Genomic DNA, 19,427 nt, shown 5'->3' with positions numbered 1-19,427 from the left:
TGATGTTTTGAAAAGATATTTCGTGGACTGAAGTTTTAAGTCAGAATATTATTTCTGTTGATCCTCATTTGCAGTCACTGTGAAATAAATGAATGTGAGCATGTGATAAGGCATTTCTTTCCTAAGAGGGAGAAAAGACTAATGAAGGCTTTGTTTACTAAGAAAACCCACTTTACTGTAGTATTGAGCAAATGAAGCTAAATCACAAATTTGAGGATTTTGATGGCTTATGCATGGGTAGAGCAAAAAAGTTAGTTCACAGATAAGCCTACCTAGGTACTCTCTGCCATCACTTTATAAAACTTCTAAATGCTAGGAAATACTGCTTCAGCTGTGCTTCTGCACTTCCACCAGCAGCCGTTTGGTCTAATTACATTAAATTGCTGGAATAAAGGCATCTCTGATTACTTCATGGAGAGAGACTGTAGTACAGCCTGACTAGAGATCCTGCTGTAATCATCTCGGAACCCTTGAGTTATTTTTGTTGTTTCAATAAACTTACCACAAATCTACATTTCTTAGTGATAATACTGAGACGCCTTACTAAAATGTCTATTTGCTGTGGGGTAAAATTTTATCGGCCTTGTTTGATAATGATGGTTATCTTAAGAATACCAGGCTAATAAAGATATGAGAAAGAAAATCGAGAGGCTACTATGTCAGTTTCTATATTAGGTATTTCACACGCATTCTCATTTCGTTCTCGTTAACATTAGGAAGTAAGAATTACTACCCCCATTTCACCACTTCGAGGAAACTGTGAGTCTCAGAACAGTTAAGTAACCTTGGTTTGTTCAAAGTCCTATGGGACTAGCCAGTCTATGCAAGTCCTGTGGCTCTGAATTTTATCCATTTCCCTCAACATTATAATCCTCAGATGGTAACCTGTTCTCTAGGAAGTCTGCTTAGGGATTCTGCTCTGAGAACTGTGGGACTCCCTGATAGGACTGGCGGAAAAGTATGGGTCCAGCTCCGTTGAGTTGAAGAAAATGCCTCCTAAGCTCTGAACAGCAAAGCCCATACATTGTACTAGAAGGAATGACAGAAGCAACCTCCAGAGACTCTGCGGAAGAATATAAGTTATAGGATAACTTAATAAGGATATTAGGTAATGATAATAATAAGGTAGATAAGGATATTAGGTAATACGGTGCTTGATCTGTAGTGATAAGGTCAAGAACTTATGTTTTGTAAAATCGCTATTTACAGTAAATATTTGGCCTTTGATTTGTTCTTCTAAACTTCTTTTCTGAGCTTAGCAAATAACCCTGGGAAGCTGGTAGGGGCTGAAGTCTAATTGGCTGAACTAACTAGTAAGTAGCAGTTAGGATGAGGAGCTCTCGATTCTGACTCTGGAAGTCATGTGATTTCCAGCATGACGTACTTTAAAATGACCTAATGTCACCAGAGAGCAATTATTTGGATCTTTGTAAATGACATCCAGAAAGTGATTTTGAAGGGATACACATTTTAGGAAGTAAAATCGTGGTCAAACTTTGTGATAGTGATGTCACTTGGTACAACTGGTTCATTTCCTTTAGTTAGTGCTTTATTTTTATTACATAAGTAGTACATGGTCACTATGGGAAAGGTGGAAAATAATTGATTAACAACAACCACCAGAAACTTCAAAAAAACCACAAAAACATAATTTCATCAATGCTAATAACTTGGTGTATAATAATCCAGATTTTTTTTTTTCTATTTTGAAATGTATGGGCTTTATCTAAACAGAATCAAATGACAATGGTATTTGGTAACCTATTTTTGTTTGTTTATTTATTTATTGGTTTTCCACTTAATAATATATTATGATTAGCTTTCCATCATTATTTGTGATGGCTTACTATTCCATATTATTGATGTGCCAAAAATATTTATCTGATTTTCCATTATTGGGCAGTTACATTGCTTTGATTTTTCACAATCCAAACAAGATTATAATGAGTGAGGCTACAAAAAAAAAAAAATTTTATATACTTCTGTGCACCATTGTTATCATATAAATTGCTAATATCTTCCTAACATTATCACTGCCTTTTAATGAGACTTGTACATTTTATGTATGTCTGTATTTTTATTAAATCATACATATATATATATTTTTTCTTTCGTATACTCTGCCATTCCAGTTATGCCTAGAAGAAACTTCTCCACATTTACTGTGTCCCTCAATATGTCAGCCACTTTAAAGGGCCATGCTAAACAATAATGTCCTCTTGGAATTTAACATTTAGTGTGTATATATTTTTTAGTTTCAGAAAGCCCTTGATGTTTGAAATATGATCACTCATATTGTTCTGAGTTGTAAGGCTTGTGTGTTTGGTAGATATGGTCTCAGTACCATGGACTTTTCTGAAAATTAGCATCTGAATTTGTTTTGTTTTCAGCATGAAAAGTCTGAATTTATAACAAAGACCTTTTTCTTGAGGATAGTGTGATACTTTGTTTTTTTCTTATTATTGAAGTATAGTTGATTTACAATGTTGTGTTCATTTCAGTTGTACAGCAAAGTGATTCAGTTATACATATACGTATCTATTCTTTTTCAGATTCTTTTCTTTTACAAATCTATTCTTTTTCAAATTCTTCATAATTTACCAGAGAAAAGTTTATGTATTTTCTGAAACAAGTGATATGTTCTATATTTTGAACATCAAACATCCCAAGACTAAATACAGATAAATAAAAGATTCTTAGAAAGAAATAGAGAGGAATGTTGTGACAATTTATTCACTATGCACAGTGTTCTGTGGAATAATTATGTTAACATGCGCTGGTCTTCCTGCATCATCGACATTTCCTTAATAGTCTGTCAAGCAACGCCGAATTACAGATAGCATTAAAGAAATTAGAATCAGCTGCTGGAGCCGAAATGTTGACATCCTATCAAATCTTTCTAAAGTCATGGTAAAAACAGAAGTCTTCATTCCTTTGATCTTGCAACTGGATGAAAGGAGTTTGTGGCTGTAAACACATTTCTTTCTCTTGAACAAATATCTGAGCAGAAGATCATAATGTCTCCACAGCTAGTTCCTTGTGGCTCCACTTTTGTGCCTTTTCCACGACTTCAGCCATCAATATCTGACTCACGAGAAAGGTACTGTAGGGTAAGCTACAACATCAAGGGGCTGAAAAAATGAAAACAATGTTCAAGTGCTTATGTTGACATGGATAGAGCTATCAGTATTTGTTCTTTACTAATTTACTAATATCCCAGAGTACTTTTAATAATTCGTGATTTCAGTGAACTTATATTGCATGTTTTAATATATTTATTTTAATGATCAAAAAGAGAGATACATTTAAGAAAATTCTTTTAGCATTTAGTAATATTTAATTTAGCAATTTATTTTTGAGATACCGTAGCATAATTGAGTATATAACATATGCTCCCACTTTAAATCATTATCAAGTTGCTCTGATTCAACATAATATTCTGTTTCTAACATTTTTATTTAAATGGAAGGTATTTTGAATATGTTAAGCCCAACGTTTGTTCTAAAAAAAGTCATTCAATCACATTATTTATTTTAAGATACATATTCAGTAGTTAAGTATTTATGTATAGCCTAACTGTAAGCATGACAGGTATGGGGCAATCTAATGCATAGATATGTCTTGCCTGACTTTTCCTGCTCTTGACTGACTACAATAGCTTTCTCTCAAATGCCAACTCCTGCTTCTGCTTATTTTATTGGCACGTTTTAGGCCAGGCTGTCAGCCTCGCAGATGGGTTGTTCCAGATACATTGATGTCATCAGTCAAGGGAATAATTCTATCTAATGGGAAAGGGAAGTTCTATCCAATTTTTATTACTGACGAGCAGTCTGAGGCGGTAAAAAGGAAACTGCCATAAAAGATATATCTCTACTCCATTAATGATTATGTATTTTATGATCAACACTTAAAACTAAAATGCTTCTTCCTTAAATGGACTGTAGTCAAGTAAAAGTTTGGGCGATAACCCATAGTGAATAAAAATTTATTGCATTTATTATTGGCTCTTAGATCAATAATACCTTCTTTGGCTTGGATATCATTAGAAAATTAGAAGTTAATATATGCCATTTCTTTTTGATCCTTGCTTGAACAAAAAGAGTCACTCTGAGAGAAATGAGGAAAGGATCACACATAATTTGTTTTTGCAATTGAAATGGCAGCTTAAGAATTTCCTGTTGTGCTCAGAGGAAAACAAAGAATAATAAAATAAGTTGTATCTGAAGATATTTTTCAGCATTTGTAAACGCTTGGGGCCACCCAGGGTTGTAATATTGGGGGTAAAATGTTTGTTCAGAGTAATTGCACATCTTATTCACTTTCCGGAAGGTATTATCTTATGCAAAATCAAAAGGACTTGTTTTCAATGATCATGTGTTTACAATGATCACAGCACTGATGTACTAAAGAAATTAAAACATTGTTTAAAAATGAGACAGGCTATTTTGACTGACAAAGCATAACCTTTTAATTTTTTACCTGCAAGTGGTCATTTTCCCATAGAGATGATTATCGAGAGTGTAAGACTAGTGACAGGATGGCTGTCATTCCATTATTGATCATTATCGTATTGTTTTTTCTTTAAAAATGTTTATTAGAGGTAGTTAATCAAAATTGATTTGAAGCTAAGAAAGTTGGTAGGTTAAAAGTAGGGGAGATATGGCAGAAGAAATCTAATACATCAGCAAGAGCCATGATCTGAGAATCAGACTTGTGTTCGGTTTTTGCTCTGACACTATGTGTGAAAGGGATGCACCTTAGTCACATCGCTTATCTACTCTGGGCTTCAGTTTCTAACTATAAATCTAATTCCAAAGAACTTTTGTGCAGAAGGACTTATGGCCCTTTACATGTAGTGATTTTATGAGATAAACTGTAAGAAATATGGGGGTAAGTCTTCAAGATTCATTTTATTTTCATTGCAAAGTTGCGCCTCTTTTGGATTCCAGCTTCATGACTTACTAGCAGTGTGATCTTGGGTAAATACTGAACTTCCTGAGCCCCATCTGTCTCATTTGTATAATGAAAATAATAATTCTTAGTTATTTTGTAATATTAGAAAAAAATATGCCAAGTGTGTGGCTAAGATGGTGGAGCAGGAAGACCCTGAGCTCACCCCCTCCCAGAGACACACCAAAATTACAAGCATTTACAGTGCAAATATTGCTGAGAAAGACCTGAAGACGAGCAGAAAACATTTTCCACAATTAAAATTATAAAGAAGGAACCAACCATAATGAGATGTGCTATAGTTAACACCCACGCCCCACAGTAGGCAACGCATGAGTGAGGGGATAATCACAATTGCAGAGGTTCTCCCCAAGGAGCAAGGGGTCTGAGCCTCACATTGGGCTCTCCAGCCTGGAGATCCTGCACTTGGGAGACAAGTCCCCAGAATGCCTGGCTTTGAGGCCAGCAGGGCTTACCTATGGGAGAGCCAGAGGGCTGTAGGAAACAGAGTTTGCTCTTAAAGGGCATGCAGAAAATCTCACATGCTCAGAGTTTCAGTGCACAGGCAGTATTTGAAAGAAGCCTGGGTCAGACTGCTTGCTGATCTTGGCAGTCCTCCCAGAGATGCAGGAAGCAACTTGAACTCCCCTTGGGGATGTAGATACTGGCAGCAGTCATTTTGTGGAGCTCATTCTACCACAAGGACACTGGGGCTGGCAAGCACCATTTTGGGGATTCTCCCTCTATCTTATTAGTGCTGGGGGCTTACCCCCTCACCAGCAGGTCAGCACCAGCCCCAGGCTCAACCTGGGCCCTACAGCCGGTGACCAGGACCCAACCCTGCTCATCGGTGGGCCAGCACCAGCCAGGGGGTCCCTGGCCCCCATAGGCAGCTGCCCTCAGACCTGGCCACACCAAATAGTGGGCCAGCACAGCCCCAAGATCTCCTGGGCCCCACAGCCAGCTGCATTAGGAAATGGCCCCACCCACCAGCTGGCCTGTGGCCACAGTAAAGGGCAGAACCTGGCAGCCAACCAGGCCAGGGGCCAGCCCTGCCTACAGTGCACCCAGAGAAGTTGGACCTGCTGCAATGGATGGGCCCACACAGTCCACATAGGGGGCACCCCTAGATCATACAGCTCTGGTGACCAGATGGGAGACTGCTGCTGGGCTTCACAGGGCATCTGCTACATAAGGCCATTTCTCCAAGATCAGGAAATGTAACCAACCTACCTAATACATAGAAATAAACACAGATAATTTGGCAAAATAAAGAGATAGAGGAATATGTTCCAAATGAGAGGACAAAATTAAACCTCAGAAAACTAAATGAGGTGGAGGTAAGCAATCTATCCAATAAAGAATTTAAAGTAATGATCATAAAGGTGCTCAATGAACTCTGGAGAAGAATAGATGAACACAGTGAGAATTTTAACAAAGAGTTAGAGAATATAAAGAAGAGCTAAACAGAGCTGAAAAATAAACAATTGAAATAAAAAATACACTAGAGGGGATCAATGGCAGATTAGATGATGCAGAGGAATGGATCAGAGAATTAAAAGAGTAATGGAAATCACCTATGCTGAACAGAAAAAAGAAAATAGAATTTTTAAAAATGAGGATAATTTAATAGACCTCTGGGACCAAACATGAAGGGAGAAATTGACAGTGACACAATAATAGTAGGGAACTTTGACACCCTACTTACATCAATGGACAGATTATCCAGACAGAATTAATAAGGAAACACTGGCAGTAAATGACATGTTAGACCAGTTGGACTTAATAGGTTTTTATAGAACATTCTATCCAAAAGCAGCAGAATACACACTCTTTTCAAGTACACATGGAACATTCTCCAGGATAGATCACATACTGGGACACAAAAGTATTGATAAATTTATTAAGATTGTAATCATATCACATATCTTTGGCAACCACAATAGTCTAAGACTAGAAATCAACTACTAGAAAAACTGAAAAAATACAAACACATGGAGGGTCAACAATATGCTACTAAACAACCTGTGGTTCACTGAAGAAATCAAAGAGGAAATTTAAAAAATACCTGGAGACAAACAAAAACAGAAATACACTGGTTCAAAATCTATGGCATGAAGCAAAAGCAGTTCTAAGAGGGAAGTTTATAGTGATACAAGCCTACCTCAGGAAACAAGAAAAACCTCAAATAATCCAACCTTAAACAAACTGGAAATAGAAGAACAAACTAAACCCAGAGTTAGTAGAAAGACAGAATAAAGATCAGAGCAGAAGTAAATGAAATAGAGACTTAAAAAAAAAAGTAGAAAACTTAGTCTTTGAAAAGATAAAGTTGATAAACTTTTAGCCAGACTCATCAAGGAAAAAGAAGACATGGTCCAAATCTATAAAATCATAAATGAAAGAAGACAAGTTATGACTGACACCACAGAAATACAGAGGATCCTAAGAAATTACTATGAACAATTATATACTAATAAAATGGACAACTTAGAAGAAATGGATAAATTCCTAGAAACATACAATCTTCCAAAACTGAGTCATGAACAGATAGAAAATTTGAACAGATATTACCAGGAATGGAATTGAGCCAGTAATTTAAAAACTTCCAACAAACATAAGTCCAGGACCAGATGGCTTCACAGGTGAATTCTACCAAACATTTAAACAAGAGTTAACACCTATCCTTCTCAAACTGTTCCAAAAAATTGAAGTGGAAAGAGGGCTTCCAAGCTCATTGTACAAGGCCAGCTCCACCCTGATACCAAAACCAGAAAAGACACCACAAAAAAAGAAAATTATAACCCAATGTCTCTGATAGACATAGATGCAAAAATCCTCAACCAATATTAGCAAACCAAGTTCAACAATACATTAAAAGGATCATAAACTCTCACCACGTGAGATTTCCTCTCGTGATGTAAGAATGTTTCAGTATCTGCAAGTCAATCAACCTAATACACTACACTAACAAATTGAAGTATAAAAATTATATGATCATCTTAATAGATGAAGAAAAGCTTTTGACAACATTCAATGTCTATTTATGATAAAAATTCTCAACAAAGTATAGAGGGTACAGAGGGAATAGACTTCAACATAATAAAGGCCATATATGACAAACCCACAGCTAACATCATACTCAATGGTGAAAAGCTGAAAGCATTTTCTCTAAGATCAGGAACAAGACATGGATGCCCACTCTCACCACTTTTACTCAATATAGTTTTGGAAGTCCTAACCACAACAAGCAGTCAAGAAAAAAGAAGTAAAAGGAATCCAAATTGGAAGAGAAGAAGTAAAACTGTCTTTGCAGATGACATGATTCTATATGTAGAAATTCCTAAAGAGCTAAAGACTCCACCCAAAATTATTAGAGCTCATTGATGAATTCAGTAAATTTGCAGGATACAAAGTTAGTATACAGAAATCTGTTGAGTTTCTATATGCTAATGACAAACTATCAGAAAAAAATTCAGAAAATCCCATCTACAATTGCACCAGAAAGAATAAAATGTCTAGAACTAAATCTAACCAAGGAGGTAAAACATCTGTACTTGGAAAACTATGAGATGCTGTTGAAAGAAATTGAAGACAACACAAATGGATATACATACTCATGGATTGGAAGAATTAGTATTGTTAATATGACTATACTACCCAAGACAGATTTAGTGCATTCCCTATCAAAATACCAACGGCGTTTTTCACGGAACTTGAACAAATAATTCTAAAGTGTGTATAGAAACACACAAGACCCCGAATATCCAAAACAATCTTGAGAGAAAAGAACAAAGCTGGAGGTATCACACGCCCTGATTTTAAACTATACTACAAAGCTACAGTAATCAAAGTAGTGTGGTGCTGTCACAAAAACAGACACATAAATCAGTGGAACAGAGTGGAGAGCCCAGAAATAAAACCACACTTATGTGTTCAATTGACCCATAACAAAGGAGGCAAGAATATACAATGAGAAAAAGAGAGCCTCTTCAATAAATGGTGTTGAGAAAACTAGACAGCTACAGTGAAGAATCAAGCTGAACTATTGGGTTGGCCAAAAAGTTTGTTTGGGTTTTCCATAAGATGTTACAGAAAACCCGAACAAACTTTTTGGCCAGCACAGTACTTTCTCACACTATATAAAAAAATAAAATCAAAACCGATTAAAGACTTAAATGTAAGACTTGAAATCATAAAGCTTCTAGAAGAAAACACAGGCAGTGCACTCTGACGTCAGTCTTAGGAATATGTTTTTGGATCTGTCTCCTCAGGCAAAGGAAACAAAAATAAATGAGACTACATCAAACTGAAAAGCTTTGGGACAGTGAAGGAAACTATCAACAAGACAGAAAGGCTGCCTGCTGAATAGGAGAAGATATTTGCAAACCATATATCCAATAAAGGGGTTAATATCTAAAATATACAAAGAACTCATATAACTGAACATCAGAAATGCAAATAACCTGATTAAAAAGTGGACAGAAGACCTAAATAGACATTTTTTCAAAGAAGACCTACAAATGGCCAACAGGTAACTGAAAAAGATGCTCAGCATCACTAATCGAGGAAATACAAACCAAAACCACAATGAGATACCACCTCACATCTGACAGAATGGCTATCATCAAAAAGACTACCAATAGCAAATGTTGATGAAAATGTGGAGAAAAGGGAACACTAGTGTACTATTGGTGAGCATGTGAATTTGTGAAACCACTATGGAAAGCAGTATGGAGAGTCTTCAAAAAATTAAAAATAGAAATGCCCTATGATCCAGCACTTTCAATTCTGGGTATTTACCTGAAGAAAAAAAAAACTAATTCAAAAAGATATATACACTCCAATGTTCATTGCAGCATTATTCACAATGGGCAAGATATGGAAGCAACCTAAGTGTCCATTGATAGATGAATGGATAAAGAAGAGGTGATATATATGTATGTATGTGTGTGTGTGTGTGTGTGTGTGTGTATATATACACACAATAAAATGTAACTCAGCCATAAAAAAGGAGAAATCTTTTTGTGACTAGGGTATTATGCTGAGTGAAATAAGTCAGACAGTGAAAGACAACACACAAACTTGCTTATATGTGGAATCTAAAAACCAAAAGAAATAAACAAAACAAAGTGAAAACAGACTCATAGATGCAGAGGAGAAACCAGTGGGTGCCAGAATGGAGAGTGGTGGGCAAAATAGGTGAAGGGGTTAGAAGGTACAAACCTCCAGTTTTATAATAAGTAAGTCACAGGGATATAATATATAGCATAAGGAATATGGTCATATATTGTAATAATATTGTGTGGTGAAAGATGGTTACTATACCTATCCTGGTGATCATTTCATAATGTATGCAAATGTCAAATCATTATGTAGTACACCTGAACTAGCTTAATGTTGTACATTAGTTGTATACAACAATAAAAATAAATTCTTAGCATATAGCAGACATATATTAAGATGGTATTTATGATTAATCTAATACAAGTACATTTTGGAGATGAAAATTTTTATTGGTGATGAAAATTTTTTCCTCTTGCTCATATTAGTCATTTGGGATTTTTTTTCCTTCTGTTTCCTTTTACCCATACTTGTCAATTTGCCTTGCACATACTTAGGACAAAGTGCTTGAGCTATGTAATTGTTGAAGATGCATAAGTGTAAAAACAGGTTTCTTGAATAGTTTCTTGACTTACAGATTGGATCTTTTCATGGCAACTGCTGAACTAAACAAATAAAAAAATCGTTTGAACATCTGCAGATTATAGTGAGAAATGAATTCAACTTGAAGCTTCGTATATTTCTTTATATGAATTATGTTCCTTCATGTGCATCAGGAACTTTGTTTCACATTAAATTATTTAAAGTAATGGAAACTTTTCAAATTGCAACTTTATTTTTTTATTTAAATGAAAGATTCTGAGTTATTAAGCATATATCCTTCATATGCTAGAAATATATGCTACTTTCAAAGGACACATGCTGATTTATAAACGGAATAATGGTTTCCTGTTAATATTCTTCCCCGTGAAAGAAATTCAAGCAGCTTTTAAAGTACTTGAAACTGTAGAGATAACGGCCTCATTTTGGGGAAATTTGTTAGATTATTAATACCATTGATTTCAGGTCACCCTGTTTTGCTAGTAAAGTGTCATTATGTGTGAATAATTCGGAACACATTTCAGTTAATTTTAACCAACTTTATTTTCGTGTGATAGATTTCTGTGTGTGTGCTTTCAGCCTTTGTGGTAGTAAAACCTTATACTTTGATAACAAAAGGCAAATTACTGAAGCTAATAAATGGCTCATAAATGCTCTGAGGTCTACCTTTTCCATTGCCATTAAAATGAATAAAAGATAATCTGCCATTTCAAAAAACCCTTTGTTTCTTCAACAGGAAACTTTGAGGGGTATACTGTAGAACCAACACACTGTGGGGAATGTAAAAATGTATACGGCAGTTAGTGCCTTTGTGTTGGTAACATTTGAAGAACAGACAAGAATACATTATACTATCCAAGTATAACTACAAGGTAGGTCCTGATCAAGGATTAGTACAAGTGATACTTCATATTATATCTATGTTTATATAATATATATACAGTTGACCCTTGAACAACACAGGATTGAACTGCATGGGTCCACTTGTATGTGGATTTTTTTAAATGGTAAAAATTACAGTAGTCCGTGGTCTGTGGTTGGTTAAGTTCAGGGATACAGAGGACTGACTGTAAAGTTACAAGTAAATTTTTGACTGATCTCTAACCCCTGCATTGTTTAAGGGTTAACTGTATATATAATTTGTATACATGTATGCATGTGTGAACATCTCATTGTCCACATCTCATGAATCCACACATTTAGCCAGTTTTCCAACTTTTCCATAGCTTCGTCATACACTATAGATCTCAATTAGACATTTTCCAGAGCAGGCTCACATACAGATCGGTGAACTTCCTTCTTCTGAAGGAACATTGAACTCAGAGCCAATAACACTAACTTATTCCTCAATGAAGCTTATCTAACAAACATATTTTCTCCATAAGGTACATCCCAGCCTGGCGTCTAGGAACCCAGACAGTACTTCAGCATTGTGGCTTGTGGGTTATTTTGAACAGCGGAATCACCAACAAAAAGCACACAAAATGCAAAAAACATGCCACTAAATAGACCATAGAAAAGGCACTTGTTCAAAGTATGAGAAGTTTTATATATATATAAAAGAAGTTAGAGCATCTTGTTCAACCTCAGCTGGAAACTCACCCTAAAGACTCACATTTTTTGCTGCTTTGTGAAAATCCACAAATGACCATGAAACAGTTACTGAGAATGTTGATTTTGTCATTTTCTATCTCTTCACTAGCTATTCTCCAACAACTAAAAATCACTGAAATATCACTTTTCTGATATTTGCTTTCCTGTTAAATGACACCCACATCTAATCAGATGCTTGAGCTAGAAATCTGGGAGTCAAATTTGACTTCTTTTCTCCACAGGGACCTTGATATACAACAAATCACCAAATTATCTTATTTCTAGCCCTAAATAAGTGTTCGTTTTTAAATTTACTTAACATCACCTTTTTCCTGGACTACTGGGGTTTCCTCATATTTAACCTTGACCCTTTAAATGCAATGTCTATACTGATTAGAACTATCAAAAACCACAGACATAACAAATAATTCTCTATCTAAATGGCTCCTCGTTACCTTTAAAGTCCAATTTCAAACTCCTTAATGTGGCTTATGAAACCCTGCCACCTTTTCATGATCACCTTCCTTCCCCTTCTCTACTCCAGTCATAACAATATAAAATAGATGTAAAAACTGAGGATTATATAACAAAACACTCCCTGTATTTATAAAAGTTGAAACCTGGCATTTTATTTAGCTTAATTTTCTCTAAGCTAGGGGACAGTTTAACACAAAATTATATCTAATTTGATTTTCCTATCTACTTGTAGCTAGAGATGTACGCAAAGTGAAATTTTGATAGCTAGGAACTGCCTCAATAAACTGATACCCCAAATACTAAATTCAAGGTAGAAATGTCCTAATGCACTTCTAATGTCATTTTTCAATATTATTTATGATAACAATATTTAAGATATAGAAACATGAAGATCTTGCTTAGCACTGAAAATAAATCTGATTATGTGTGATTTTAATGTGAACTATATTGTTTTACATCGTATAATTTGCATCATATCATACATCATATTGCCTCTTTAGTTATTTTATACCACTGGCATCCAGTTGCTCATTTTTTATCTTGATTCTTGATTTCTCTCTGGAAAACCACCAATTCCTCCATCCCAGTCCATGGGCTTTAGTGCCTTCCTCCCTCCACCCCACCCCTAATTAAGCTCCAGATTTGAGGCCGAACTATATGGCCAAGGCTAAGCCAATCAGAGAACTTCATCCCCTGACCTCAGTGTTTAATTTAGGGATGGATATATGGCACAATCAGATCCATTGACACCCTGTGGTCAATGAGATTCTGGTAAAGACTTGCTTCTTTTTCTCTGCACTTCACATGAACAGATGCAATTTCTGGAGGAGTTGTAGACATCTAATTACCGTAAAGGAAAATCCGTTTCAGGATAAAGTAAGGGAAATGAAGTTGGGAGATGGAGAAAAATAAAGTCAGTGAAATTGATGAGCTCCTGCTTCAAGCCATTCTGGCAGTCAATCCCAGGCTGGCACTTTTCAATTATGAATGAGTTTAAATTCCTTTTTAATTTAAGATAGTTTGAATAGGTTTGCTTCCTCAATTGCAAACTGAAGTCTTAAGTGATATAACACATAGCAAATAATATAGTCAATTCAGGCATCTGCAAGTTTTTTTAGTCGAAGCATAAACATGTAAGATTTAGTAACTTCATTACTGCAGATTTTACTGACTCTTTGTATAAATTATAACATTGTTTTGGTATATGTAAATCTGTTCTTCAGAAACTGCTGGCATCTCTATTAATAATACTTTTTGCATATGTAGTATCTTTCAGCATTTGTATATAAGAGACCTATAACATTTATGGGCAACAAAATTAATTTTTTCACTTTAATTTTAACTTTTGTTAACATGAATTAATACCAAGTACATTTACAAACAAGTTTAATAAGAAAAAAAGGGTAGAATTGTGGGATATGCATGGAGAAAGTGAAAGCTAGTTTGAAATGGAATTGCCAAGTAGAGATTCTTTCTGCATAAACATATTGTTAAATATAATTATAGAGATCTTTATATTCTTTGGTTGTTAGATAAAGCGACACATATTCTTGGCATTTCCATTTTTTTCTTTAAATGAGGGAAAATATGATTCCATCATTAAGAAGAAAAATTCCATTACAATTGAATTTCAGTTATTTTCACAAGATGTATCTATAATCAGGCTTTAATTTCACTTCAACTTTTTTCTAATTCTAAGGAACACCTTCCTTGTTAATGGTGAGCCAGTGCTTGCTCAACTTTTATAAATGTTAAAATGAAATATTCATATTTTCATAAATACTAGAGTGGTAAGCAAGTTTGCATGGTATTAGTGTTCTTGAGCTTATCATCTATTTTATAGTGTAGAATGACTACCTTTTAACAGAAAACTAAAAGCCTTGTATTGATATTTAGAGTTGGAAGCCTTCTTAATAGGGATTATAATGTGAGGTGGCAGCTTTCTGAGTTCTGGTGACAAACCTCAGGATCCTTGAAAGGGTCATGCTGTAGTTATACCCATAGCTGTGGTTGCTAGTAAAATGGCCTTCATTTCAAAAATGCTACAAATGCTTTACAACCATCTTCATAGTTCCTTTCCATGAATATTATCAATGATGGTGAGCCAGGACCCAGAATTTTCCCTAGTTGTTTTAGTACTTTAGAACATATTTTTCAGATTCCCTAAACCAGAGACTTGGGTTCTGACAAGAGGTTCAATCCATCCATCTAGGATGGATTCTGTCATCTATTGTGGCTTTGTTTCATTTGTTCTTTGAGATGAGCTCTATTCAGTTTTGTTTCCCTCTTAAAAACTGATGATTGTAATTCAGACTTATTTGATCTGGGAGATATCTTACATGTTTCGTTTCAGGGGCAAATAGTTTCACGATTCTAAAAGCCATGTTTTGGCAGAATTACCAAAATGATACTTTTGGGATTTAATGATTTATTAATATGTAAAAGAAAAATATCCAACAGAAATAAATAAATGGAAATCAACTATCTTATATTTTTATATAAATATAGAGATGCCACTGATTAGTTATTTAAATATATAAATTACTATTCAAATACTGTACATGTACTTATTTAAATATTTAAGTAAATATATAAGTCAATGTTCACATGGTACACATTTTTAGCCACATTTTATCAGTAATTTTTGTGAAGTGCAATAGTTATTCTGAAAGTATCAGAAAGAAAAATATATGTATTTTCAATAGTACTTCTCCCACAGAGAAGAAAATATTGAGGAGTGAAGGTTGAAGGAAATACTGGGTGGAAATATCAAATATGCCTCCACATCAGAATGTATAAAGGAAGGATGATGGAAAATTAGAAACATCTACAGAAGAGATTTTAAATTGACAGTATGATTTGGCAGATAAGAATGTAAATAATAACGAGCAAAAAGCAAACTTTTATAGCAAAATTCATTCAACACTCAGCAAATATATTGAGTACCTATTATGTGTACCTGGCACTGTGTTAGCTTCTGAGAACACAATCAAAATGAACAAAATAGACACAGTTCCTGCGCTTACAATTTTAGAGCCAAGCAAAGCCATTACTAGCAGCTTTGGAGGGACACACAGCAAGAAACATGCCCTCAAATCAACTCTTGATGAGGCTTATAGTTCGATGTTATTAATGATGCATTCCATCTGGTACTTGGTAGCTTCCTGTCTATTTCAGTCTATTTTTGCTCTTTATTCTTGCAAAGCACTAAGCTAAGCTGTTTCTGCTTTGCTCAAGGAGGGTATACATTTTCAAAATGTAAATGTACCAAATTTCTAATTATGTAAATATTATTTAAAAGTTAACTTTTTCCTTCTTTTACATTTCTGTGTTCTATGCCATAGAACTAGTTTTGTGCTCTGTAAGGTTTATTTGATGGACAGACACCTTTAAAAAGATCATTCTGATACATTATAATAAGCACTGTGGTCAAAGGAATTGAGTGCGCTAAGCAAAAATACATGTGTGTCACTTAAAGACTTTGGTGAGGAAGGAGGTTCAGGTGGCATCTGAAATGAGACCTGAAGGAATCAGAGCAAGGCCAAGAAGGAAGGCAAAAGAAAGCTTAATTAGTTTGAGTTGTTCATTTTTCTTAAGATCCAGGTGAATATTTTTTATTGAAAAGTAGTGGACCCACAAATTTAAAAGCCCAGTAACTCGTATGATAATTAAGTCTGGTTGAGAAAGTAAAGAGTGACTGTGGCATGCTAGAGTGTGCATATTACCCACAGCAAATCAGAAGCATGCATTTGCAAACTGACAAATGTGTTCTTCCTTTTGGAGCAAGGTAACTTGGGAGTTCTTGTTGCCCAGCATAGATGCCAGATGGCAGTAACCACAGATTGCCAGCCTCTGCATGCTGATAATTGTCAACTTTGGATGCTAATGTGGTGTCAGAAGCAACTACTGCCAAATAATTTTTAATTCCATATATATTAGTGAACATCCACTATATTCTAGGCCCTGGGCAAACAGTTATAAGCAAAAGCTGATAAGTATCGCTCTAGTGGAGCTTGCGATTTAATGAGGCTTTAAGAAACTGTGCGATGACAAATTTTATCCTCAAACTAATCCTGAATTTTTATAGAACTCTGGATGATAGAATTGGAATTAATTGGGGGGAGCGAGGGGATAGCACAGGGAAAATTAGCAGGTAGATCAGAGTATCTCCTTTCTCAGACACAATAAGGTGATGGGAAGAAGAAAGTGGGTGGTTATTTCCTTTCCAATACTTCCCTCTGTGTCACTATACATCCCTAGGTATCTAATCTGGCAGTTTTTGCAGTGGTATCTAATTAAAGGTCATGCCTCAGAATAGAAGACTTTGCACATCACAGTTCTTTCAGTGATGTGAAATATTTTGCACCTATTTTTCTAGATTGATACATGGATGAAGTTTCCATTTGGGTTCAGTATTTGTATTTATCACTTGAAGTTCTGTTTCACTTTGTTTTTCCATACCTTGCCTTGAAAATCAATTTTAACCTGCAGGCAGGTTTAAATATCTTTAGGTCATTCTTGCAAGCTGGTGTTGAGCAAACATGTTGATTATAAGCGTTTTTTTTTAAAGTTTCTTCTTTCTTATTCTGCTAAAAGATTTGTACTGTTCAGAGAACTCTGGAGAATAATATTAATATGTGCTCAAGTGAAAAGAGGATTTGGGTATAACTACATGACTTTTTGTGTGTACGAGCAGAAGCACGGATTTAACATCAGCTCAGATTGGGAGAAGATTTCAGGGGAAAAAATCAGAAATTTAGGTCTTGGTTATGCCAAGTTGGAGACATCCACTAGAGACCCCAGTAGAAAAGTTGAGTAGGCAGTTGAATTGGAATGTATGAGTTTAGGAGAGAGGAGTGGGCGGGATATATAAATTTGGCAAACTTGGGCATAGAGATTCATTACTCTTTGAGTACAGCTGCAAAAGGATGGATTTTAAGGACAGAAGGGAATGAATGAGCCAAGGATACCCAGGAGGAGTAAACTGTAAGGTGGAAGAAAACCAAGAGAATAGAGTGAAGAAAGGGATTCAAGGATGAGGAAGTGATCGACTATGCCCAACGCTGATAGGATAGGTAAGATGACCTGATTTCTGCATCGTGCCACGTAGAGGTCACTGGTGACCTTGATGATTGCAGATTTGGTGGAGAAGTGGAATAGGCTTAAGAAAGAACAAGAGGTGAAGAATTGGAGCCAATGATTTTAGGTTTATTGTTTGTAAGTGTTATGGGCTGAATTGTGCCCTACAACATTCGTTATGTTGAAATCCTAATCCTCAGTACCTCAGAATGTGACTGTATTTGGAGACAGGGCCTTTAAAGGGGTAATTAAGTTAAAATGAGGCCATCAGGATGGGCCCTAATCCAATCTGACTGGTGTCCTTGTAAAAAGGGGACATTTGCTCACACAGAGACACCATGGATGCTTGAACTCAGAGGGAAGATCCCGTGAGGACACAGAAGGTGCCCTCTGCCAGCCAAGGAGAAAGGCCTCAGGAGAAATCAACACGCTGGCACCTTGATCTTGGACTTCCAGCCTCCAGAACTATGAGAAAATTAATTTCTGTTGTTTAAGTCACCCGGGTATTTTGTAATGGCAGCTCTAGAAAATGAATACAGCAAGTCTCAGTGTCTCTTTATTTCTTTCATTACGGATCAATGCATGGCCAAGACGGCTAAGTGCATTCACATCTTCTTCTGCTATAAGGGATTTTCTTTAGTTCATGCACTGATGATGTACATTGCTTTTTCCAATAACCCTGGTTCTTTCTAGGGGATTTCTGTGGGGGATTTCTTTGCCAGGTCTCCTGTCTGTCAAAATAGAAACTCTATATCATCAAAAATTGGCAGAAAGCACCAGCGTGAACAGCAGATTTAATGCTTACTTATATCTCTGGTTTCTTAATTTCTTGTCTTTTCTGGCTTCTAAGAATTTCCCTTACTTTCCTACTAGCTAAGACATACATGTTAAAAATGTGGTGTGTGGTGTGTGTGTGAGTGTGTGCGTTTAATAATTTATTTAACTTTTCAAGGTATTTCACTTGGGAAGAGTTTATGGAATATGTTTTACCGTATTGTCAGAAGCAAAATCCTGAGTTACTTTGAAGTCTTTTTTTTTGTGATAAAGCAGTTTGCTGTTATCTATATATTGCCAATTTAATCACAATCAGTTGCTTGCTTTTTGATCAAGTTGAGTTGCCGTTAAACTTATAGACAAGCTATCTAAAGTAATTGCCAGTGTCTCTGATTGGATTCTCTGGAAGCAGTAATTGCCAGTGTCTCTGACTGGATTCTCTGGAAGCAGACCCTGATAGGACTTTGGGTTGTGGAAGGTGTGATCTCAGATAGGCTGGCTCATTGCAACCGAGGCAGAGCCTGTAGCAGCTCAGAGCTAGCAATTATCCAGCTATCATTGAAGGAGAGGGGTCTGGGTGCCAAAATTCCACGTCTACCATATTCAGTTATATGGTACTTAATCATGATACAGTCTTAGGAATAATATTTATTTACTAAACTAAAATAGTTGAAGGTGGAATTGTTAGGCAGTATTTCTTGTGTCAATAAAATTTAATCCAATAAATTCCAAAAATGTCTATCAGCTATGGTTGTATATTTTATAATCCGTTTTACTATATTTTGTAATCAGAAAAAAATACAATAATTTAAAAAATAAAAAGTAAATTTGGTGTGGAGATGGTCAACGTACAGACTTCCAGCTATAAAATAAATGTCCTGGGCATGTAA

The 19,427-nt window shown here is 35.6% G+C and overlaps 1 protein-coding gene across 10 annotated transcripts in view; it reads left to right on the top strand.

Moving 5' to 3' along the window:
- KCNT2 (potassium sodium-activated channel subfamily T member 2) overlaps positions 1 to 19,427 on the top strand; it is a 379,220-nt gene that overhangs the window by 79,397 nt on the left and 280,396 nt on the right. Inside the window, exon 1 of one of the 10 annotated variants that reach the window (XM_059942823.1) lies at positions 3,002 to 3,100. The exons of 8 other annotated variants lie outside the window; for them this stretch is intronic. In XM_059942823.1, the coding sequence (XP_059798806.1) occupies positions 3,018 to 3,100 (83 nt within the window). In that variant the 5' untranslated portion in view covers positions 3,002 to 3,017. Of the gene's footprint in view, positions 1 to 3,001; positions 3,111 to 19,427 lie in introns of those variants that run through there. One more of the 10 variants, XM_059942838.1, reaches the window with a different exon arrangement.

This window comes from Balaenoptera ricei, chromosome 1, assembly GCF_028023285.1.
Source record: "Balaenoptera ricei isolate mBalRic1 chromosome 1, mBalRic1.hap2, whole genome shotgun sequence".
Taxonomy (NCBI): domain Eukaryota; kingdom Metazoa; phylum Chordata; class Mammalia; order Artiodactyla; family Balaenopteridae; genus Balaenoptera; species Balaenoptera ricei.
The sequence above is the reverse complement of the archived record's forward strand: the minus strand, read 5'-3'. Positions and strand labels throughout refer to the sequence as shown.